The following is a 25,154-nucleotide window of genomic DNA, read 5'->3' on the forward strand; positions in this document are numbered from 1 at the left end:
TGGATGACCATCGATATGTAAAAATATCGATGGTCATCCATTGCATAGTTAAGCACTATCGATGGCCTGTTGCCGAATTGCCATCGATGGCAACCATCGATGGCAATGGCAACGATGTTCATCCCTACTAACCCCCCCCCTCTCTTTTTCTAAGGCTGTCCCCTCCCCCCTCTCTGACGCTGGTTCCCCCCTCTTTCTCTGATGCCGTCTCCTCCCCCTCTTTCTCTGATGCCGCCCCCCTCTGATGCTGTCTCCTCCCCCTCTTTCTCTGACACCATCTCCTCCCCCTCTTCTTTGATGCCATCTCCTCCCCCTCTTACTCTGAAGCTGTCTTCTCCCCCTTTTCTCTGATTCCGTCTCCACCACATCTTTTTTTGACTCCGTCTCCTTCTCCCTCTTTTGGCGCTGTCTCCTCCCCCTCTCTCATGCTATCTACTCCTCCTCTCTCTGACACTGTCTCCTCCCACTCTTTACCCCTCTCACTCCTCTCTCTCTCTCTTTCTCGCTCTGTCTCCCCCTAGCATCCTCTTTGTCATTAACTCCCCACACTCTCTCTCTCTCTATCTCTCTTGCTACCTTAATGCTGGGTACACACTGAAGCAGTTGCCTTGGGAGAACGATAAAGTGCATACATACTGACCAATATTGTTCACAATATTGATCAGTGACGTCACCTGCCCCCTGCGCCCTACATGCAGCCTCTGACAAATGGTCAAATTGAGCTACATGTACAGACAACAGGCATTGTGCATCTTTAACAATATTGTGTGTACAAACTCAATGATATTCATGCAATATCGGTAACGGTATCGATATTGTCCATATCGTTACCAATAAATCGCCTAGTGTGTACACAGTTTAAGGGGAATTTTTGTGACAATGTGTGCGTGTGGGACCCTTCTCAAGAGTTTGCTATGGGGCCCACAGCGTTGCTAATGGTAGTACTGATAAGTGCAAGAAATAACTTCTAGAACTGGTAGAACAGCAGTCAGCTGATCGCAGGCAAGATGATACAGCAGCATATAAAGAAAACAAACAGATTTTGGTATTCTCATTACTTGGAACATGTCCTTCCAGTCAAGGGGAGAGTTGTACTGGCATATAGCCACAGTGCCGGATACAGTAAAGGAACTTGTTAGTCTAGCGTGTGACAATCATCTGTTTGAAAAAGTTGGAGTTTACATTTGCTGGCCCAGTCAACACTGAGGAAACCTTTTTAGCTTTTGAAAACACAATATTATCTAGTGGCCACATTTTATGACAGACATAACAGCACTATTATTTTAGGAATTTTGTCATAGGATCTTGGTGTCTACTATATGAAGTTGAGGATGTATTGACTTTGGTTTTGTGATAGTCTGCTGCGTATGTGCAGGCCTCCAGGGACATGGCGTCTGTGTCTTATTCTTTGGAACTTCACTACTGTGCATGTGCTAGTCACTAGAAAAATGGCAGTCCCACCAATTTCCTTGTGATTTCTGCTGCTCTGCAGTGCAAGACCGCCAACAAACGTGAGTCTCCGAAGACTTTAGTGTCTCATACTCCTCTATACAAACCAATATTCATATTTTTTTGGGAAGAAGGAAACTTACTTATGAGTTAGATTTCTGAAAATTGGTTCACCTGTAAATCTTTTATTTTTAAAGAGACTTTTAAACAGTTTACTGTGCAAAAGTTCTGAGAAATGTCTGCTTATATTTACCATATAAAAGCCTGCTAGTGAAAACAAAGAAGAGATATGGAGAACATTAGCCACCGTCTGCTCTGTACCCACAGAAGCCTGTTGTCTGCAATTTGACCGCTCCTCCATTGGCTCTGCCACAGTGGCCTCACTAGCGGGGTCATACCTGCGAACGCCCCTGATCCTGTGGACTGCCACCGCTGCATTGCCCCCACCGACGCCGACTGCCCCATAGGGCTTCTATGGCCTGGCTCCCTTCACAGCGTCCAGCAGCAACAGGTCCAGAATATACAGCATGCAGCATTAATGGTTGACTCTTTGGCCCATAGTAATCTGAAAAATTATTATTGGAAAAACTGGTGTTTCAGTAGTCTGGTTTTTATTTCAAGGAAAGTTGGGAGCTATGTATTTACATACTTACACTTATCTGTTATTTTCCCCATTGATCTATCACACAGGTTCTCAAACTCGGTCCTCAGGACCCCACACAGTGCATGTTTTGCAGGTCTCCTCACAGACTCACAGATTACATAATTAGCTCCACCTGTGGATCTTTTAAAACATGTCAATGAGTAATGAATGCACCTGGGCACATGTCAGGTGACCTGGAAAACGTGAACTGTGTGGGGTCCTGAGGACCGAGTTTGAGTACCCCTGATCTATCATGAAGCAGCTTCACATTCAAAGACCTTATCTACAACATGACAGGATTTTTTCCAATCACAAACAAAATTTGTACATGATTATGTCCAAGATAAAGAGAGAGTGGGAGATATCTAGGTTCCTGCCAAGGCGGATTTGGCTGCAGTATATACGACTGATCTAAGAATTTTCATAAGTATATTTTTCTGTTTTAGCACTCAATAAGAAATCTGCAATGCAGCCACTGAGAGTTTTGGTGCCAATATCTTAATTATCATCTTAAAAAGTGCTAAACAGAAGTACAAAAAATAAGCGATTGAGTTTATGATCTAATATTGTGTACATTACTATCATATAACAACCGTAATCCAAGGTTAAGGACGTTTATTATTATATCAATGCAAGACAATTACACTTGCCATACAGCAAGCACTGTAACTTGACTGAGTTATATATACAGTATTTCAAACCATAAAGCTCATGAAAACACTGGCAGAATTTCTGCCCTACTGTATGTTTTGCGATGCAGTTGTAGTTGCGTGGGTGTACTGAAGACCTTATTAAAGATCTAGGTACTTGTGTAGTTTCACGGCGCCAGCATGGCTCGCCACGCTATCTAAAATCAACTCCATGCCAACATGGATAGTGGGGGTATGAACTATCCATGTTGGCATGGAGTTAAGTTAGTTTATTTTAGATAGTTTGCCGAGCGTACAAACTGGAAGTAGCACGGCGCCATGCTGGCGCCGTAAAACTACACAAGTACCAAGATCTAAAATATAATCTTAAATATTTTTATTCAAATCAAATAGGTAAAATATAAAAACAAAAATAGATAGTGAAATAAATAAAAGAAAATGTGTTTAAAACTCTGTGGCTGCTGACGATATAATGTCAGAAATGTAAATGTGTGATATATTTCTGCATGATATAGGACCTTATTCAGGTCTATTTGCAGGGCCGCATTTGTTTGCACGGGCCATGCAGAGACGGCTCATCAGTTGCTGGGATTCCCTCTCAAGTTTTTCCTGTCACCTGTCAGACTGTAAATGATAAAAGGAGAGGTGTGGTGAGCCAAAATACATTCATACCAGCGCAGAAAAGGGGTGTTCTCATATTTACCTACACAGCTGTATACAGTTTAAAGACATTTTACCTCAGAAAAGGACATTTTACCTCATAGAACTAAAGTCAGCTATATTTATACACAGCCACAGACATTTTACCTCAGAACGGCTGTAATACCCTCTTCTCTCGCCTAGATGTATATATTGAAAGATATATTATCCCAGGAAGGTTAAAAGAAGCTACAGTAACAACATAATGCAGGGTTGACACAGAGACTGCGTTTACCTCAGATGATAACTGTACAACAGGCAGACATTTATTTGGTTCTTCATCAGAAGGAGAAAATAAGAATCTTTGGTACTTGTGTAATAGCACGGCCAGCGTAGTTAGCGTAGTCAGAAGTAGCGTAGTGTTCCCACGGCCAGCGTAAGCAGTGTCCCTGATTTATTTGGCAAAAGACTGTCGCCGCCGAAAACGCTTTCCAGCGGATTCTATATGCCCTAACTCTGCTCCCAATGGCTGACAAAGCAGACGACACAGATGCAGACACAACTGCGTCAACTTCAGCTGCAGTGTCCGTGAATGCAGAAACTGAAGAATAACTGTTTTATTATTTTCTTTGTCTTGTTATTTCATATTATTGTACTTGGTTAAGTGGTTTTTCTTCTTCTTTATTATTCACTAAAATCCAGTTATCACATGTCGTCATTACTGTCTCATATGTATGATATGGCAGGTGTGAATGTGTTCCTGTAACAATCCCACTATCCACGCCAGTCACATTAAGTTAATACTCCCACTATCTACATCGGCGTGGAGTTGATTTTATAAAGTGTGGCGAGCGCAGCGAGCCCTAAGCATGTCGAGCGAAGCGAGCCCTAAGCATGTTGAGCGAAGAGAGCCCGAAGCATGGCGAGCGAAGCGAGCCCCGCGTGGGGTCTCAAATGACTTTACATGTATTCCGTGTCCCCTCGCCACGCTTCGGGCTCGTCGCCACACTTTATAAAATCTACTAAAGCTGACATGGATAGTGGGGGTATGAACAGGTCGGGGGGATGCGTAACGCGTCCCCTCGCGGGGTTCTCTACGCTCATCACGCTTCGGGCTGGCATGGATAGTGGGGGTTTGAAAAGGAGGCATTTGCCAGTATGTAACATGGAGCACTGGCAAATGCCTCCTTTATTGTGCATAAGGAGCACTTGCGCCCGCATACCCCCTTTGTGCACCAGACGCATGTGCTACCAAACCCCCTAACCCCGTCTCCCTGAAGCGGACATGGGCAGGGTTGCCGTACCCTGCCGCAATAATTACTGAGACACACCTGCGTCTCAGACAGATGGAGCGCCTCTCCGCTGGCATCCACCAGCGCAGGGGATCTGTTGGTTACTGGCGCTGTGTGAGAGGCGCTCACTGGGCTTGCCATGGACGCCGGGGACAGAGCCACGAATGCCGGGGACAGAACCAGGCTGCCGCAGAGTCACCGCGCTAACTACGCTAGGCAGCCGTTCGGCTGTCACTACGCTAACTACACTAGGCAGCCGTTGGGCTGCCACAGAGTCACTACGCTAACTATGCTAGGCAGCCATTGGGCTACACTGACAGCGTAGCTTAGCCTACACTGAAAACGTAGCGTAGCCGGACGCCGTGCTATTACACACTTACTGAATCGTTCCATGACTAATATTATTTGATGGAGAAATAGTGACTGTAACAAGCAATAAGGTGTAAAGCAATACAGTGAGTTACACGCTTAGGCAAAGGATATGAAGAAAAGTGGAGAGAGGATATATATACAGTGTTGTTACAGTGTTGTTACAAAGGCCCTTATTCTGATCGGTGCGGCCGGATCCGAATATGCGGCCAGGACCGTGCGTGCGAAACCCCGCCTTCCATACGGATCGACAACTCCGTCCGTATGCGGTAAGAAGCTGGCCGAACGGACCGCACGTGTATTTTTCACGGAATACGCCTACTCCATCTCAGGGAACCTCCCCCATCATTCGATGGTCGCAGACCATCGAATGCAGGACCGAGTGGTCCACCAACTCCCGCAACCTCAGACCACATGGACATTTCTCCGTGCAAAAGCAGGGATCTGGGCGGGCAGCTGACATCCGGCGATGTCATATGTCCGCCCCCTACACGTGCGTCACGGCCGCATTACCATACGTACGCCCAGCGTTTGCATGGGAACGCCCATGAAACGCGGGGCGTATGCATATGGTAATAAGCCCAAATAGCCCTTCACGCCCCTCTCCACCCCCTGTTCGGAGTGTTCACATTTCATGCAGGATTTGGCCGTACGCCCCGCTCGCACATGCGCAGAGACGCCTCTGCACATGTGCAGACACAAAACATCGGCGGCACGAACGCACGCGGATATTACCGCACCGATCAGAATAAGGGCCAAAGTGAGAAAGCCAGCAATTATTACCTGATTCACTTTCACTTGTGGAATACAAATAAGCTGTCTGTCAGGATACTCAGTGCGGGACTCCAATCTATAAAACAAAAATAGCCGCTTTGGTTATAAGTGACTACCTAATAGAAAGAGACTAAGCAATAGTTTACAGCTGCAGCAGGTATATTATTGCACAATAATAAAGTAGTATTTTAGCATATAATACTGATAATATTGTCATTTTGATGTCATATGAAAATGGTAACAGTAGATCTATGTTGAATGTATATATCTTATTTTGTTCGACATTAGATAAGCTACAAGTTTGCAAGTAAATTCAGATTTGTTACAGGCAGCCTGAAGAAAGAAACTCTCTGGGATGAGTTGTTTCATTCCAGTTCCAGTAAAATAAAAGACATAATGTAGCGATCCATTTATTTACACAATGTTTTGTGTGTGATGAATTGAATGATATGATTGTTATGCAAATAAATTGGTAAACTTTTATATTGAACAACTGAATTCTATGTGTCATACACCCACTGTAAGGAGAGAAAGGTACCTGTAAGGAAAGTATACTTACCCTAACCAGAGTATACTTACCTACTGAACCTAGTGAAGTATCACACATGTGCTGGTGCATTCGGCCATGGTGAACGAACTGTTACGGCCGGTGGGCGGCCCATCAGCATATGTGAATGCCCAGCGTTTCATGGGCGGTTTCTTGAGAATGCTGGGCGTTCTTATGCTAATGGTCCGATGACGCGGGTGTGGGTAGCGGGCAGCTGACATCACCGAATGTCAGCTGCTCGCCCACTTCCCTCAGAATGTGACACAAATCTAAGGTTGCTCTGAGCAATATTGCGCATGTGCAGGGCCGCTTGGCGGGCACCTTTGGCAACTTGCACAGTTGCCAAGGCTTTCCCACAGGGGGCAGGTTGTAGGTGGGCAGGGGGCTGTCGCATATAGATGCCAAGCACTTAGTGGGTATTCCCATGTGAACCCAGGTGGTGAGCTGCCTGCTAAGGGTGGGCAGCTGACATCACAGGATTACAGGACGTCATCCACCCACTCAGACCCGGACGCCGCAAATATAGGTCAGTCAAGAACAGCGGAAAAATCATTTATGCTAAACATCCATTCTAACGGCGGCGTTAGATGGCTCGCTAAGCAGTGAATTTACGCTGCTTATCGAGTCAACCAGAATCAGACCCAATGTCTTATGTTACACTGTTATGCTGATTGATGTTGTTTGACGCAAATCCCACTATTTTAACAAGAGATGTGCAGGTTTGGATTAACCCGGATCTCAAAGCGGAATCTTAATTGCTATTGGCTGTTACATGTTTGGATAGCCAATAAGAATAGTTTGGATAAATCCAAACTTGCGCTAATTTGGCGGTAAGAACCGAGTAAATCCGAACCCTCACATCTTGTACATGGTATTGCGGGGGAGGCTTGTTCCACAGCCAAACCCAATACTAATTTAAATCTTTTTTGGTACTTGTTTAACAAGTACCCTTTCTTTAACACTTTAATTACTATCAAACTGGCACCCAACACCCAGGGTGCCAAGGATGGCCCCTGGCTTCATCCCTGGCCCTTAGGGCTGGGAGTCCCTGGGGGGGGTCCCCACTCCACCAGGGACACCATCCAGGCCTGACCAGTTAGAGGGTTAATGTTATGGCTGCAGGCACTTGTTCAAAAAATTTCCCCAGCTGTGGCATTACTCTACTGACTGTTAAGGCCCCCATACACTATGCGATTTTGGGACGATTTCATCCGATTTCGGCACTTTGTGCCGATAATCGGATGAAATCGGCCCAAAATCGTAGGTATGTGACATTTGATCCGATCCGATGCGCGGTCCCGTGCACATCGGACCGGATCAGGGAGGTCGGACGGTCTGTACATACGATCACGTCCGACCTCCCTGTATGCATATGCCTGCCACCTGACAGGCATATGCATACAGACACCGGGGGAGTAGTGGGGGCGGCCAGCGGCAGCGGTGGTGGGGGGCGGCCAGCGGCAGCAGTGGTGGGGGCGGGCAGCGGCGGTGGGGACGGGCGGCGTGTGCGGTGAGCGCAGTGTACTTACACATAGCAGCAGCGGCGGGGACGGGACGCGCAGTGGCGGCTATTATATTTTTAAAATACTTGTCAAATGACCGGCCGCTCTCTGATTGGCCGGAGAGCTCTCAGCCAATCAGAGAGCGGCCGGTCATTTGACAAGTATTTTAAAAATATAATAGCCGCCACTGCGCGTCCCGTCCCCGCCGCTGCTGCTATGTGTAAGTACACTGCGCTCACCGCAAACGCTGCCCGTCCCCGCCGCCGCTGCCCGCCCCCACTACCGCCGCTGGCCGCCCCCACCACCGCTGCCCGTCCCCACTACTGCCGCTGCCCGTCCCCACTACTGCCGCTGCCCGCCCCCACTACTGCCGCTGCCCACCCCCACTACTGCCGCTGCCCGCCCTGCAGCTCCCCGGGTTTTTTTTTACATGGGATAAATCGCATGCGATTTATCCCATGTAAAAATGGCACATCAAGTGCCAAATTGTATGTGAGCCTCCCGGGGAGCTGCCGGGCGGCTCGCAGGTAAATTGGGTCCGACTTGTCCCTAGGACAAGTCGGCCTAATGTATGGGGGCCTTTAGAGCAAGGTGCTGGTTACAAAAAGGGGGAACTTACTTCTTTTGTCCCCCATACTTTTGGAACCAGGACTAATCCAAGAACCTGGTGCTTGTTTTTGAAATACTAGGAAACTCTACGTCATTTTTTACGCTCAGTAGGGGGGACCCAACACCATTTTTTTTTTCATTTTTGACACTTTCTTCTATTTTTACACACATATATATGCATAGCACGGATCTGACTGATCCGTTCAATGCTTCAGGGCAGGCCATGTTTGGCTGGCGGCATACACGGCAGCCATATATGAATAACTTCACAATCGGTAAAAACGAAATCGGCAGCTACTGTAGGTACATTTTCTGAATTCTCAGGCCGAAAACACAGCCAATCCCAGCCGATCCCACTCATAACCACTGACTGGAAAAATAGATTCTGTGCGCACAGCGTCTATTCACAGACAAAAGGGAGGAACTCCCAACTGCCCCCTCCACGGGACACTGCCGGCCACAGGAGGGATGCGGGAACATCCCAAACAAACGGGACGTTCCTACAATACAAGGGACAGTTGGGAGGTATATATGAGGGGTTGATATGGGCAACACCACCTCTTTTCCTTAGTAGAAGCTTTACCGAATGTAACCCACTGGGGCAGATGTATTAAGCCTGGTGAAGAGATAAACTGGAGATAAAGTGGAAGGAGATAACGCACCAGCCAATCAGATCATAACTGTCATATTTCAAACACAGCTGATTGGCTGGTGCGTTATCTCTTCCATGTTATCTTCACTTTGGCCCTTATTCTGATTCGTGCGGTACGGCCCGCGTGCGGCCGTACCGCCGATGTTTTCCGTCTGCACATGCGCAGAGGTCAATCTGCGCATGTGCAGGCGAATTCGCCGCACATAACGTTACGACGCCGCAAAGGGGGCGTATAGGGGAGTGAGGGGCTTCATGCCCTCATTTCCCTATGTATACGCCCCGCGTTTCATGGGCGTTCCCATGCAAACGCGGGGCGTACGCATGCTAATGAGGGCATGACGCAACTCATGGGGGCGGAAAGCTGACGTCGCCGGATGTCAGCTTTCAGCCCCCATACAAGCTACCACACGGACGATTGTCCGTGTGGTCTCAGCTTGCGGGAGCTGCCGGGGCGTGCGGACCTGCCTTCGATGGTCGACGACCATCGAATGCAGGGGGCAGCTCCCAACATGGTGGAGGCGTACGCCCCGCCATTTTCATGCGGATCGGCAGCCGTCCGTGTACGGACGGCCGTGCCGATCCGTCTTGTAGGCGGGGATTCGTCTGGTGCGGTCGGAGCCGCATATGCGGCTCGACCGCACCAACCAGAATAAGGGCCTAAATCTCCAGTTTATCTCTTCTCCAGGCTTAATACATCTGCCCCATTGTCTCTTACAGCAGTCTCCCGGGTCAGGAAGCAGGGATCTGCACTCCCGGAACAATTTTTTTTATTTTTATTTACAATAGCGCCATGCAGCTGGATCTGTGCCGCATTGAACCGCAATAATGTAAGTGGAGAGGCACTGCTGCTGCCGTCTGGCGCACACAGCAGTGACAGGGAGCACTCACTGACTGCTGACTGACTGGCTGCTGCTGCTGCTGCTGGTGCTGCCCTCTGTATGACTGGCAGCCGCTACGGGCGCCGCCTCACTCATTTGGAGGCGGCAGTAGCAGATCGATGTACGTTTGTGCCTTCCACGCTTACTAATAAAGATGTTGATGATCTGGACGCACGGCTGTCAGCAGCATGGAGCAACGCAGAGATGCTGGAGCCGGGGACGGGGGCGTGGCCAATGACAGGGGGCGGGGCCTTTGGCTGTTGTCGCGATAATGCCAAGTTCAGCCAATGAACTACTGTGTTGGATTCTAGCGGAAGCTGTCACCGTCGCCGCAACACGGCGGCCCCTCCAGCCGCCTCCATCGGCTCCATGTTACAGTGAGGAGAGGGCGCTGCTGGTGGAGGGGGGAGAGTAGGAAGAAGTCTCGCGAGAGCCGCCTAGCTCTCGTGCTCCTCCCACCGCCGGCCGAGCTCGCTGAGTGAGGGATGCATCCTGGCCGCCATCGCGGAGGGGTCTAGTCAGCCCGAGCAGACAAGCGCAAGCACATAGCGCAGCGCTCACCCAGCCCAGCAGCGAGGGGGGGGCAGGCTGGGAAAGAGGACGCCGGAGGAGCACCTAGGTTGCTGACAGGCCGGGCCCGGGGCCTCCTCATACCGACACACGCCGGGGGGAGACGAGGAGGGGCCCCGGGGCCGAGGCAGGACGACTGGCCGCCGACATGTCGAATCTCAGCAAAGGCACCGGCAGCCGGAAGGACACCAAGATGCGGATCCGGGCATTCCCGGTAAGTGTGAGGCTGGAGAGGGAGGGAGGCGGGGTGGAGGAAGAGAGGGCCCAGGTCCTGACTGTAAACACTGGAGGTGGCACAGAAGAAAATGACAGTGTCCTCGTCTGGGGGCCACATCCCATAGGGCCACTATTAATGACTGCAAGGGAGAAGGCCAACTCTTTGTTCCGTTTCCTGCTTACTTTGTTGTTTCTCACCAGATGTTTATAGGATTGACAGTAATGCCTACCCGTAACCCTGGGGGTGCCACCTTCCTGCCCATACAGTACCTGGGTAGGTCCCTGTTATGAGGCAAAAATACCCACCTGTGACCCTGGGATGCTATGTGCCCTACCCACACAGCGCCTGGGGAGCCTGCCAGATTAGAACTTTGGGGGAAGAGCGTGGCATTAATGCCCACCTGGGGCATTAATGGGTGAGCCTATGGGTGCTACTGGCCATGCCCACACATGACCTGCGGGCTGCGCTAACTTTTCTGCCCACACAGTGTCTGGAGAGCCTGTTAGATTAAGTCTCTGGATAGGGTGGCAGTAATGCCCACCAGTGAGCACAGAGTTGCTACGTCACCTGCACACATGGTGTCTGAGAAGCCTGCCAGAGAAGTGTCCGCTATGGCAGGGTTGTTTGGAAGGATTATCTGTGTTTCTGCTTTTGACATTGTGCCTCATACATGATACTGGAATTGTGCACATTTTTTTTTCTCATCAGTATGGATACAGATCTAAGGCGGATTTGTGGCTTTATACTCAAAATTTCTGCACAGAATGTAGCTCGTTATACGGTAAAATGTGTTTTAGGAGAACCACTGGAGTCATTCTTAGATAGTATGATGTATTTATTTATGGGTTGTTAAATAGTGTATATACTGTTGCGCTTTACAATTGGAAACAGTGATAAAACAAACTGGGTAACAATAAACTGACAGAGGTAGAAGGACCCTGCTTACAATCTATAGGGATTCAGTGGTCTTGCATATATCCTGAAAGGGCTGCTCTTTTAATGAGTGGAGCAGCCTTCTGTAAATAGGAAGTGCATGCAGGCTTAGCAGTCAGACAACCTGTAGTCCAACTAGTAGTGTACAAGTAGGGAGGCCAATCCCGGGGCCTTTTTTCAATCCCGGGATTTGGGATTGAAAAATGCTCAATCCCGGGATTGGCCTCCCTAATAAAAAAAAAAAAAAATGACCTGCCCCCCAAATATCAATATAAATGTCCTCTTACTCCACCCCGCCTGCCCGCCCGCCACTCTTCCCCATCCCCCTGCCCTGCACTGTCACTACAGAGGTAGTGGTGACAGGCAGCAGCAGGAGCGATGTCCATCCATCCAGCGGCAGGGCGGGCAGGCGGTAGCAGTACAGCGGGCATGTGGCTGAGCGACTGTGTGTGCTTGTGCTGTGCAGTACACTGACAGGCATGGCGGCGGACGGGCTGCGCAGTGTGGCGTGATGTCAGTGGTCACGCTGCGCAGGCTGGGCGCCGTCATGCCTGTCATCACAGAGCACTGGCACACAGTGACAGCGGACCAATTGGCCACCGGGGGGGTACGCAGCAGACAGCCTGGCAGCATCTGAGCCATTCTAAAGTGCTCAGCGCTGCCCGGCTTTGAAAAAAAAAAGTACATTTAGCAGTGGGATACTAATCCCAAAATCCCGGGATTGAAAGCTTCAATCCCGGGATTCAAATCCCGACGATTTTAGGCCTAAATCCCGGGATTGGCCTCCCTATGTACAAGGTTGCACAAATGCTCTGTCACAAGTCACCAGTAAGTAGTCAATAAAAAATTACTGTAGTTAAAGGGCATCATGGCAGTTTCTCATGAGACAGCAGATCACTTTATACTGTCTTAGTTGTCCTGGAACTATAGAAACTTAGTTGTACCTTTTTAATGTGTACATTATGTTTGTTTAATTTCTAGAATAGCAGCTAATTTTTATGAAATCATAGCAATGCTAAAAACAAAAACTAACCCTGCCGCTAATGCACTTTTAATAATCACTGCAAAGCAGAAAGTTAAATTTATGTGTATTAATTAATTTTACTAAACTGGGCACATGTAATCATTTTCACTGGTGTGTTAGTTGTTTTTTGTGTCTTTAGCTTTAAAATGCCAAAACAATCAGAACAGTTTCGAAATGAGATCTTTTTCTTAAAATTAGTTCATGCATGCAAAGCACAACCCCTTAATTTTTTTTTTTATATCGTAACCATTCAATTTTCTCAACCAAGAGGACACTGTCCTAGTCTACATACTTTTTGATGCATTATTTTTTGGTTGGATTTCAGCTGCTATAAAACAATATAGGTTAGATTGATCATGGCAAAAAGAGATGTTCTCAATTTTTAGAGAATTGCGCTTGATGTCTTGAAAAGCGAAATGGTCCTCGCTTTTAAGAGTAATGTTTTTAGGCCACAGCTTTCCTTACATTTGTATATGCGCTGCAAGGGTTCAGCAGTGCCTAACAAAGTACATACCCAAATAAGCACAAAAAGAAAACAGCAACTTAAAGTACAAGACCATGTAGGACAAGTACAGGGTATATACACATTGCTGCATCAGGGGACAGGACGATGAGATAAACATCAGTAAGACAGAAACCGAGGTCTAGATGCCGTTGAATGCACTACATAGGATAAGAAATATAATCTGCTGTATATAGATAAAATTAACAAAGTGTGCTGTTTTGCTGCCAACAGGGTCATTTAATTTATTGAAGTCCAATTGAGTGCAGCCTTCCCCAAAAAATATAGCAGTAGTCAGGGAGTAAAACATAACTGAATATTATTTTCAGATTTATTACACCTTGATCACTGGGATGTTTAATGCGATTTAGTGTTACAAAAATATAATGTCAAGGACATGTTATTTTGCTTTACATTGTTTGGTAGTCACGGGTTGGCTGGTCCTGCTTTACATAGTTTAGGGGTCACAACAATAATTCTAACTCTTGACACCCCCATGAGCATATAGTATTAGTGACGGCATGCAATATTTATTGCAACTTAGTGACTTCCATACAGCACAAAGAGCATTTTTTGAACACCGCATATTACAAAGAGCATCCTAGTTATTGATATACAATACAAACTACACCCATGCAATACAGAGAACATTAATATAACTGCACAATTATATACAATAATGAGGTCATCCCTGAGGTTGTTACATTACACAATAAATTACAGCATCCTTTAAAGGCCCCCATCCACTACTATTATGACTTCCGAAGGGAGAAGTCGCACCCTATCCTCCTTGAGCCGCCCAGGTAGGTCGGGACGGCAGGTTTGCAAATGATATATCACATGCCATCCATCTGTATGCAATACCATTCCTCGCTGCAGGATCCGATGGATCTGTAATGAAGCAGTGACAGGCTACAATCCGATGTGCACGCGTCCTCTCATTGCATTGGAATCTGAGGTTAAACACGTGATTTGGGCCCTTCTCATCTGATTCCAGGAAAGGGCCCAAATCACACTAGTGGATGGGGTCCTTTACACTACAAAGAGTATTTTGTGAGGATAACACAATGATCCATTGTCATTATTAAACTAATTTTCTAAAATAATCGTAACAACTTATTCAACATAAATTATTCACAACATTTAATATTTACCCAACAATTCTATTATAATTATACTGCTTTCACATTGCAACCCTGCTTTCAACCCATTTTTGTAAACATTTCATAAAATGGGAAAAAAGCCAGTTAAACCCCTTCACATTGCATGTTGTAACCAGTATATTACTGTTTATATACTGTTTTTGTACCTTTCACATTCAACCCGTTTCACCCCCCCCCCAAAAAAAAAAAGGCTTCTTTGCAATAAAACTCTATTGTGCAATTCCTGCTTGTGGGCAGTGACAACATGCAGGGAGACAACCAATGACCCTTGTGTAGATTATCATGTGTAGTTCAAAACGGTTCTGGCTCGTTCAGACTGCAGGGAAAACGGCTCAGGACCGTGTAGGATCCTGCTTTTAAAACGTTTTTAAATGCCGGTATTCTGTAACCGGTAAATTGACCTTTCACATTGCAGCAGGTACCGTTTCAAAATGCTGAAAAAAAAAAAAGGCAATATACCGGCTTACAAGTGCAATGTGAAAGGGGCATAACTCTCTATACCTGGGGTAGCCAACCCTAGTCCTCGAGAGCTACCAACAGTGCATGTTTTGCAGGTCTCCTCACAGAATCACAAGTGAGCTAATAAGCTCCACCTTTGGATCTTTTAAAATGTGTCAGTGATTAATGAGTGCAGCTGTGCAGCAGCTAGGTTGTCTGGAAAATGTGAACTGTTGGTAGCTCTCGAGGGATAGGGTTGGCTACCACTGCTCTATACCATGAAAAGTGAAGTTGTCCTGTTTTCAAAAGTAATTGTTTAGGCTACAGCTTACCTTTTTTATGTTTCTGAATTCCAAACTTTTTATTTCTGTAAATATAGCTTTCAAAATAAGCCCATATATACTATGTGGAGCCCCATATAGTATTTTTCAGATTGCTGTTCCATTCATGTACAGTGTTATACAAAAAAGTTCCTAGGAAGCCGATGTACAATTATACTGAGAGAGATGTGGGAGGTCTCATCTACAGTCTGCTGGGTCTTTGTCAGCTACTGTGAACCATTGGCTCTATTATCAGATGCAGCCGTGGATCATTTGCGAAAACATTACCCATTTGAGTACCACTCAGGATACTCCTTCTTAGATCCAAAGACAAGGCCATTGAATCTGCATCGGAAGACGCAGACCTCCTCTGCACACCTAAAAACAAAATCCTTTGGCTCTGAGGCACTGCAAGTGAGATACATCGGCTCCTGTAATTGGATGCAATTTCCCTTGAACTCCCCTGGACCTTCCCAGGAGTGATTCCAGATGATTTAGTAGTTTGGTGTCATTTTTTTTGCATAAGATATCTCATGCGATTGATCACGCCGAGATGAATCACATGAGATATATCTTATGGTATACAGTTGTACCAATGGATATATCTGATGGGCTGGGTTAGAGTGCTAGAATCACGCACCTATCTATACAAATCAGAGTTGTGTGTAAAGCTTCAGATTTACATACAGGTCTGAATTAGCGGTGGGATAAAGTTTGTGGCTAATAAATTGCATTTACCCAGTTTGAAACGTAAAACAGTAGTTCTCCTAAGGTTCTAAATATCCCTTCTTCACTGCTATAATATCAGTCTCTGATCTAAATTGTCTGGTGTTTTTGCATGTTATAATGTATGACACAAATATATTTCTTAAAAACCCATATAACAGCTGCAATGCTGGATTACACTCAAATGCTGCAGGGCAAAATGACTGGTTACAGTTGAAACAGAAGCATAACAAAAATAGGTTTAAAGACAAACAGCTTTTTCTACTTTGGTCTCCACCCTTAAGGTGGGCTAATTCTCCAATCCCCTAGAGACAGACAGGAAGTGTTTTGAGCAGGGGCCTCCCACTTATGCTATATAAGTTAGCACTTCCTGCTCCCTTGTGTGTCCGCCCCCCCCCCCCCCCACACACACACACACGCTATTTCTAAAAGTAGAACAGGTAAGTTTAAGTGCTGGTCTTTACCTTTAGTAATCATGCCCAGCGAATCACTGTTTCAGCTGCAGCCTGTGGCTGGGTGGCACCCTAGGAAGTGGGCAAGAGGGAGGCTTTGTGTGCGGCGTGTGACCGGTGACTTGGTGGTTATCTTTTATTAGTGTTGCCTTTTTTTTTTTTTTTTTCGTACAATGCATTTAAAAGAACAAATAATTGTACAAGTTTTATACCAGTGCTCCCCAAATGGTCCAGATAACTGCCCCGTGGTTCAGTGAATTCCAGCTCCTTCCCAACATTCCTCAAAAAACCCCAAAAAGAAATCTACAATTTTTTTAAAGTGGCAAACATATAAACTGCAAAACCATTTTGCAGTGTAAATAATTGTTGCTTTAAAAAAACTAGAGATTTCTCACCAAATCTCTCACTTTCTGAATCTATCACCCTATTACATTTCACCCGTGTTACTAATAGTAAAGCATGTCATTTATAAATGAGCCAGCAATGGAGATTGATGACCATTTAGCACCGTGCTTGCAGCTTTTATCAATATAATATGCAATTTATACTGATTACTTATTGATAGACACAGGCAATTGCATACCTGCTGGGGTTCTTAGTTCTATAAGATCTGAAAAGTTACTACAATTTTAATACCAGCGGGGTGAGTGGGGTTAGAGAACTACTTCTGTGTTACCATAATCCCACTCTATTTGTATACAACTCTTCTCCTTTCCTTCTATTTCTCTTCTGCCACCCAATATCCCTTCTCCATTTTCTCTCCATTCTGCTGCTGTGATGTCTTTCCCTATATAGTAGTACTACATATACGTATAAGGATTGCAATTTGTCGATGTTTAGCGGTCCTGGCTTGTACACCCAGCGCCTCTGGTCGAGCAGAGCGGGATACCTAGCAGCATCCCCAGCATATCTCGGACAAGTGTCCAGTGCACTGTGTCCTGCCCTGCCCGGGGTGAGAGTGGGGGCCGCTGCTACTGCTGGCGGCGCAGTGGGAAGCTCCCAGCAGCAGGGTGTATCGGACTGCGCAGAGGAGGTGAGCGGGGACGGGCGGCTCAGGCTGGGCTGCGGGTGGCTGTCTGCCCTGTCTCAGTCAGCCTGCAGGTACCGGAGTGGGGCGGCCACAGCTGCTACAGCAGTGGAGTGCGGGCAGCTGGAGCCCTTTGTGGATGTCCCGCAGCCTCCTTGCCCTCCCAGGTGGGGGGGAGGCTGCTTCCAGGGTGGGGGGGGGGGGGGTGTAGAAAGGCTTCTGTACCGCTTTTCCAGTATTGCTTTCACACCGCAAACCTGCTTTAGACCAGGTATTTACATGTGGTGTGAAAGGGGTTTAACTTGCTCTGACCCGTTTTAAATACCTGGTCTGAGCAGGTTTTGCGGTGTCAAAGCAGCATAAGAGGTAAGAAGTAAACTGATGTAGTAAAAAAAATAAAAATTAAATTACAAAAAACTGAAATGTTAGTTTCAAAGTAAAAAAAAAAAAAAGCAATTTTCAGGGCAAAGTAACCAGTCAAGTACTTTGCGCTGTGCTTCAGCCGAGACCAGGAGGCTAGCCTGGGCCATGAAGGACTGTCAGTGGACAAATGGACCCTGGAAGAAGAATCTTATCCACCAATGAAATATAATTTTCAATCTTTTGCTGATCAGGCATTTTGTTTGCCATTGAGTAGGTTAATGGATGGTTCTTTAGCATGTGGTAAAGCTTTTTAATGCCCAACATTGCACTGTTAAAATCGTTGCCTTTTATAGTTCAATCCTAAACATGCCTGGAAGCAGCAAACATGGAGAATAATGATGATTGCATGGGGCTCTTTTTGCAGAAACCCCAGGTCGACGAATTGTCCGGTGTGACTGGTAACAGGGTAGCCAATCCACTGCTGCTGTACGGGTAGAATGTGAATAGTATTGAATGGTGCTGGAGATGCTACTGCTGCCAGCGACTTTGGAGCGTGACAGCACATGCGCCGTATCATTCCTTATGTGGTTAATGCTGGGTACACACCAAAATGATTTTGGCACAATCCCATCAATCTGGATCCAATTCAGACTGATTGGATGCAGATTTGGTCAAAATCGTTTGGTTGGATCTGAATTGGATCCTAATCCGATCCTACCTGCTGCAGGTAGGATCTGTAAAAGATCCATTCATCTGAATACAGAGGGGATCGGATTGTATGCAAATCGTACGATCCGATTTGCATCCAATCCAAATAGTTTTGGTGTGTACCCAGCATGAGGCTTTGGCGTGCACAGAAGAGGAGGATTGACGCGGCGCATGCGCTGTCGCACTAAGAGGACACTGGCAGCAGCAGCGTCTCCAGCGCCAGTTCAATACTACTCTCACAGTGCTTATGTGGCGGCGTGCACGCCCAACCCGCCTAGCCGCAGATAAAGGGGAGAAGAACCGCATGCGGCTCACAAGCCGTGGGTTAGCCACCCCTGCTCTAGACTAATATTTAAACATCTGTTACATTTGCGACTGTTGTAGGCACCTGTTTAAATAGTTATTATATTGTAATGATCAGCTTGAAATATGTATGCAACAGTGCCTGAGCTACACAAACGTTTTATGACCTTGTTTCATTCACAAATAAAGGTACTTGTGTATTATCTGGGCGCCCGATTTTGTTCATCACAACTTAAAATCGCTTTGCATCGCATACAATCATATTGCATGCGATGCAACGCGATTTGACGCGATTTTTATATGTACAGGCACCCAGATGCCTGTTTCATATGTGAAATGGCCCCCCCAGACCCCATTTTTAATTGTATACCCACCCTGATGGCTAAATGCCCCCCATTGTTAACGCCACCCCACTATCAACACCAACCTGAAGCGTGGCGAGCGCAGCGAGCCCACGAGGGGCGGCGGTACACGTCCTCTGACCTTTTCATACCCCCACTATACACGTCGGCGTGGAGTTGATTTTATGTAGTGCGGTGAGCGCAGCGAGCCACTGAGCCCGAAGCGTGGCGAGCGCACGCGAATTACATGTGAAGTAATACGCGGGGCTCGCTGTGCTTGTAACGCTTCGGGCTCGCTGCGGTTATCATTGATAGTAGGGTGGCGTTAACAATGGGGGGCATTTAGCCATCAGGGTGGGTATAGAATTAAAAATGGGGTCTGGGGGGCCATTTCACATATGAAACAGGCATCTGGGTGCCTGTACATATAAAAATTGCGTCAAATCGCATTGCATGCAATACAATAGCATACAATGCGAGGCAATTTTCTCTTCAAGGGAACTCGCGTCGCATCGCATGCTTAAGGTAGTGGCATACCTTAAGCATGTACCCAACACAAGTACCCAAATAAAATATATTTGTTTTTATTTGATGTCTTTGTACAACATACAGTAAATGCAAAATACCTCAAGATACATCATTGAATTATAAAAAATATTCTTGAAATACGGAAGAATCCATTATTGAAAATGCTTCGGGTTCTGAGCATTTTGGATAAAGGATACTCAACCTGTGTGTTTGTGTATACTTGAAAAATCTTTCTGTGGGTGTGTTATTATTATTTTTTTTTGCCGAATGTGTTGCTGTTTAAGTGATAATAGTGCAGATTACTCAGAAACAATTTAGGTATTGATTATACCAGCGTGTGGTACCGAATACTGCAGTTTATTTTCTATTGTGGTGTGTGAGACGCCGATATGTGGTGCATGATGTTTGTAGTTGTGGGAGACATGGTCTGTATGTGTGTGTTGTACTGCATGTGATCTTTGATACAGTAGGTATATTTCAGTGTATGTATCTATCTGGCATTGTCAATTCCTTTTTATTTAAAGAGGTCTTCCTACAACTAAGCTCCATATGCTGTGTGACATGAGCCACCAGGTCCTATGTGACTGTTCTAGTGCCATGTCTAGTTTTTTTTTGTTTTTTTTTTATGTGATGGTTTACCCAAAAATGTTTATTTATGCATATGTAGCACAACAGAACTTTGCATGAAAAAAGTTTAACAATTTATATACAGATTAAGACTCAGTTGTGCACATATACACAGGCCGCATATCAAAGGAATTGGCATCTTAGACACATCGCATTGTGACTAAGCCGCATATTCCAGTAAAGGTATCTGGCACTAGCAGAATTGCCTGGGAGTGCACTGCTGCAGCAGGGACAGTGTAATGGTTAGCATTACTGCCTCACAGTGCTGAGGTCATGGGTTCGATCTTCACCATGTCTCTAACTGTGCAGAGTTTGTATGTTCTCCCCGTACTTGTGTGGGTTTCCTCCGTGTACTCCGGTTTCCTCCCACAATCCCAAAATATGCAGATGGGTTAATTGGCTTCTAACAAAAATGAACCCTTTACTGTCTGTGTGTGCGTGTACATGTGGTAGGGAATATAGATTGTACGCTCCACTGGGGCAGGGACTGATGTTACTGTTCAAATATTCTCTGTAAATCGCTGCGTAATATGTGTGCGCTATATAAGAAACTGTAAATAAATAATGTATGAGAGCCTATCTATAGCTTGTATCCATTTTATTTGTACACTGATTTTTGTCTGCACCTTTAGTTATGGATATGCACTGTATTTTGGACCACTGTACAGGATAAGTCGAACTGTTTGTGTCCATGATTCAGAGTATTTGTGTGGCCTTGCTGTCTTTTACCCTACATAAGATGGTTGCTCTCCGCCCATGTCCATATCAGCAGTTTCTCCTACAGTAATCTACACTCTCAAACTCTGGGGCAGATGTATTAAACCTTAACAAGAGATAAATGCAAGGGTAATAAGGAGAGATAAACGTCCAGCCAATCACCTGCTAACTGCCATGTCACAGGCTGTGATTGAAAAATGTCAGTAAGGAGGTGATTGGCTGGACGTTTATCTCCCCTTATTACCCTTGCATTTATCTCTTGTTAAGGCTTAATACATCTGCCCCATTGTTACAAATACACACTAGGCGATCTTGAGCTGAAAGCAGCTCCGTTTTTGCGGTTTTCAGCTCAGAAGTCTCCCAAGTGTGTACAGGCCGTCAATGAGCGCTAATTCACGCTCCCACATCATTGCCGGCGGGTGCCGCTCATCTGCTGGTATTACAGCTTTCCATAGCATCCTGCTGTGGAAAGTCGTCCACCCCTGGTGAAAATCAGGAGCTGCGAAAACTGTTTGGTGTGTATGCACTGAGCGTTTTTCAGCCCAGTAATTGTCCCCATCTTCGCTGGGCAGAAACATCCAGTGTGTATGCACCTTTAAACAAAAATTAATAACTCTCTCATTTTGGTTCATTGTAACTTTGTTTCTGTTTTTGTCTGTGGTGACAGAAAATGCTGTCTCATACTGCTTTGTGTCATCGCAGTTGCAGTAAGAAGATTAGTCAGAGGCTTCTCTGACAGCTTACATACGAACACTGAAACCTGATCATTTTCAGCTTCGATTATTCGTTTTAATCTGTTAGTAACAAAGTGGATCGCATTATATTCACGGAGGTTGAATTTGTGAGCAAAAATTTCCAGCTTAGGGTGGGTATTCTATTACCCCCAATAGAACATTGGGAGCTGAAAATGTATTATTATTTTTTTACTGATGTTTTGCCAAATTTTTGTCAGGATATCCAATCACATTAGTCCGGTACCTGGAGTACTAGTACCCCTGGGAGTACTTTGCATTCTGACTGGGGTACTTGAAAATAATATTGGTATTAAAGGCAGAAGTCTTCCAAGGCCATGGAACACTTCTGGTTCCATCTGCAGGGGCATCAGCATCTCCTCGTGCTTTTGCTACCCCATTGACCTCAGACCATGAGCGATCATTAGCCTCACACTGACACAGGGGAGGAAGCAGCTGCATTAATCCTACAGGCATTAGCAGGAATCTCAGAGACAGTATTATTAAGTTTTTTATATAGGGCAGCAAATTGGTATTAGTCACCAGTCTAGAACACTACATGATCATAGAATTCAAAGATATTGGTTACGTATATTTGCACAAATTTATGTGTAAGCCCCTAAGCCGTCGTCGAAGCTTCTCTGTATATTGGGGGTCCCTAGTGCTATATCTAGGTGCATTGTGCGGCATCCCAAAAAACCCAGCATAATCTAGAAAGCCCAGAGTAGCCCACCAGTGAAAATACTGTAGTAGTAATAGATATTAGTGATAGGAAGCTGAACCTATACATAGAAGGTGAGAGAAAAAAAAGGGTACTTGTGTAGTTTCACGGTGCCAGTGATGTAGTTAGCGTAGCATCCCTTTCAGAATCGTGTTAGCGTAGTACTGCTGCCGGCGCTGCGCTGATAACGTAGCATCCCTGTAGTGGCGTAAACGTCCCTGTCAAAACCGGCGTAGTGTTCCCGCGACTAGCATAGTCAGTCATAAATAGCGTGGTGTCGACCAGCTTAGTCAGCGTAGCCAGTCATTTGCGAGGCAGTTATGTAGTTAGCATAGCGTGTTCACGCGGCCCCTTGCGTAGCCAGCATCCCTGTTAGATGTTCCTGAAACACCCTCACCATCCACGCTAGCCCAAAGCGTGGCAAGCCCACGTGGTCGCATCCTACCGACCTTTTCATACCCCCACTATCCACGTCGGTGTGGAGTTGATCTTATAAAGTGTGGCGAGCGCACGCGGAATACATGTGAAGTTACCTGCATCCCCTCGCGGTGCTCGCTGTGCTCACCACATTTTGGGCTCGCTGCGCTCGCCACACTTTATAAAATCACTCCGCGTGGATAGTGGGGGTATGAAAAGGTCGGTAGGACACGTACCGCGTGCGCTCGCCACGCTTCGGTCTGCTGGGGATAGTGGAATAAACAAGGTCGACAGCTGTTATGTCGACAAGTGTCATTGTCGACAGGTTTACTAGTGTTTTTCAAAAAATTTTGGTCTGTCTCTTTTTTTTTTTTGAATAATGCTGCACCTCTATACCCGACTAAAATTTAGACGCTCTAGCGTCTAAATTTAGATGCACCCTTGTTAGCTGTTTAGACACTATAGCGGCTAAGTACTAGACGCACCCTTCAGACGCCCCCTTTGTTAGCGGTTTGCCGGGCTGACTATTTCTCTGTGGAACTACAAGTGCCACAATGACCTGTCACTACCCAGACAACGTAGTTCAAGCTGCCGCCGTGAAACTACACAAGTAAGGCATCATATCAGCTACGCTGATAACGTAGCTTCAATCAAACTTAGCGTTGCGCTGCTGCCGGTGCTACACTGATAACGTAGCTTAGAGAAGTAAGGCAGCCATTGGGCGTACAGCTGCCAGGATTCAAAAATAGCGTATTGTAGAGCTGGCGCTGTGAAACTACACAAGTACCAAAAAAAAAAAAATGTCATTAAAATATTAAGGAAATAGTGTTAGCAAAATAAAAAAAAAAGTGCTAAGTGTTAGTAGAATGTAAGGGTATGCCACACTAGAGCCACCCAGTCCAGGGGCACCGCACCCCACCATACCATTACCCTAAATTGAGTCTACGATTAACAAGCAAGGAGCCACATGATAATGACTTCTTTCTTAAATATCTCTAAACTAAAAGATACCTACCTTGGGGCAACCCCATAATACTCCATGTGGCATATCAGGACCTGCATCTCCTTCTAATACAGGCTTCTTTCTTCCTCTCACAACATACATATAGCTAGTGGCAGGTGCTCAATTAGGTTATACCATTCAGGTGCATGGAAAGGAGGGGTAATACCGAGTAAGTAAAAATCAGATCACCTAGCAAGTTCATAGTAAACACAGTGGTTAGGACAGATGGCTCAGCACACCTCGATATGTGTATGGGCGATCTAGAATGCTTAGCACGCATGTTAAGCAGACATTACCCCATGTGTATGAGGTGTAAGTTATGGGCCTTGTTAAGGGCCTCTTAAGGTGCCCACACACCAGAACGATTTTTGGGCCGATTGGCCAATTTCCGATTAATCGGCCGATATATCGGCCGGTATATTATCCGATGTTTACCGATAATCGGTCGAAAATCGGCCGATTTTTGTCCGATGCGTGCTCCCGTGGATCTTTAGCTGAATCTTCTGATATTACGTGCTGCACAAAAGATCAGAAGATAACAAAAGATCCATACGAACGCACACGGGATCTTAAGAAAAATCTTTGGTGAAGATGTGCGCTTGCCTGAAATCTTTTGTCCAGGACGGAAAAAAGATTTCAAGGCTAATTTATGCGCACATCTTACGATCTCAGATCTTTCTAGTGTGTGGGCACCTTTACACTTGAAGATTTTGTGAGATTTGAGTCAATTTATCTGACAAAATCTGATGTGCCTGATGTGTAGGCCACAATCCCTTGCCATTGGGTATAACCAAGAGATTGGAAGAGATTGAACATAGGATAAATCTCGAGTCAATCAGGTTCAATTTGTTGAACAATAAGTTGAACAAGTGTAAAGGTGCCCACACACTAGAACGATTTTTGGGCCGATTGGCCGATTTTCGATAAATCGGCCGATATATCGGACGATATTTACCGATAATCGGTCGAAAATCGTCCGATGCTCGCTCCCGTGGATCTTTTGCTAAATCTTCTGATCTTACGTGCTGCACAAAAGATCAGAAGATTTAACAAAAGATCCATAGGAACGCACACGGGATCTTAAGAAAAATCTTTGGTAAAGATGTGCGCTTGCCTGAAATCTTTTGTCCAGATCGGACAAAAGATTTGAAGGCTAATTTATGCGCACATCTTAAGATCGCAGATCTTTCTAGTGTGTGGGCACCTTAAGGGGGCCTTAAGTCCTGTCTCTGGTTACTGCTGAGACTTGTTTTGAATCCAGGTGTTTGCAGTTCCCCCACTACTTTCTGGATATCCATAATCCACAGTGACTGTCTACT

General features: G+C 45.9%; 1 protein-coding gene and 1 long non-coding RNA gene across 3 annotated transcripts in view; one reads left to right on the forward strand and one right to left on the reverse strand.

Annotated features, from left to right (window-relative positions):
• Positions 1 to 3,035: 3,035 nt before the first annotated feature.
• On the reverse strand, positions 3,036 to 10,782 carry LOC146064507 (uncharacterized). Of its 2 annotated transcripts, none has more exons than XR_014471821.1 (3): positions 10,151 to 10,782; positions 5,826 to 5,892; positions 3,036 to 3,366 (listed from the first exon to the last, which is right to left on the reverse strand). It is a non-coding gene; the product is annotated as an uncharacterized LOC146064507 (long non-coding RNA). The 2 variants fall into 2 exon arrangements; XR_014471822.1 differs by lacking the exon at positions 10,151 to 10,782 and adding an exon at positions 10,015 to 10,102.
• CUL3 (cullin 3) overlaps positions 10,335 to 25,154 on the forward strand; it is a 109,927-nt gene continuing 95,107 nt past the window's right edge. The window contains exon 1 of the mRNA XM_083178051.1: positions 10,335 to 10,788. Coding sequence (XP_083034177.1) covers positions 10,723 to 10,788 — 66 coding nt within the window. The 5' untranslated portion in view covers positions 10,335 to 10,722. The remainder of the gene's footprint in view (positions 10,789 to 25,154) is intronic.

Source organism: Crinia signifera, chromosome 3 (assembly GCF_055691185.1).
Source record: "Crinia signifera chromosome 3, ASM5569118v1, whole genome shotgun sequence".
In the NCBI taxonomy this organism is placed as follows: Eukaryota; Metazoa; Chordata; class Amphibia; order Anura; family Myobatrachidae; genus Crinia; species Crinia signifera.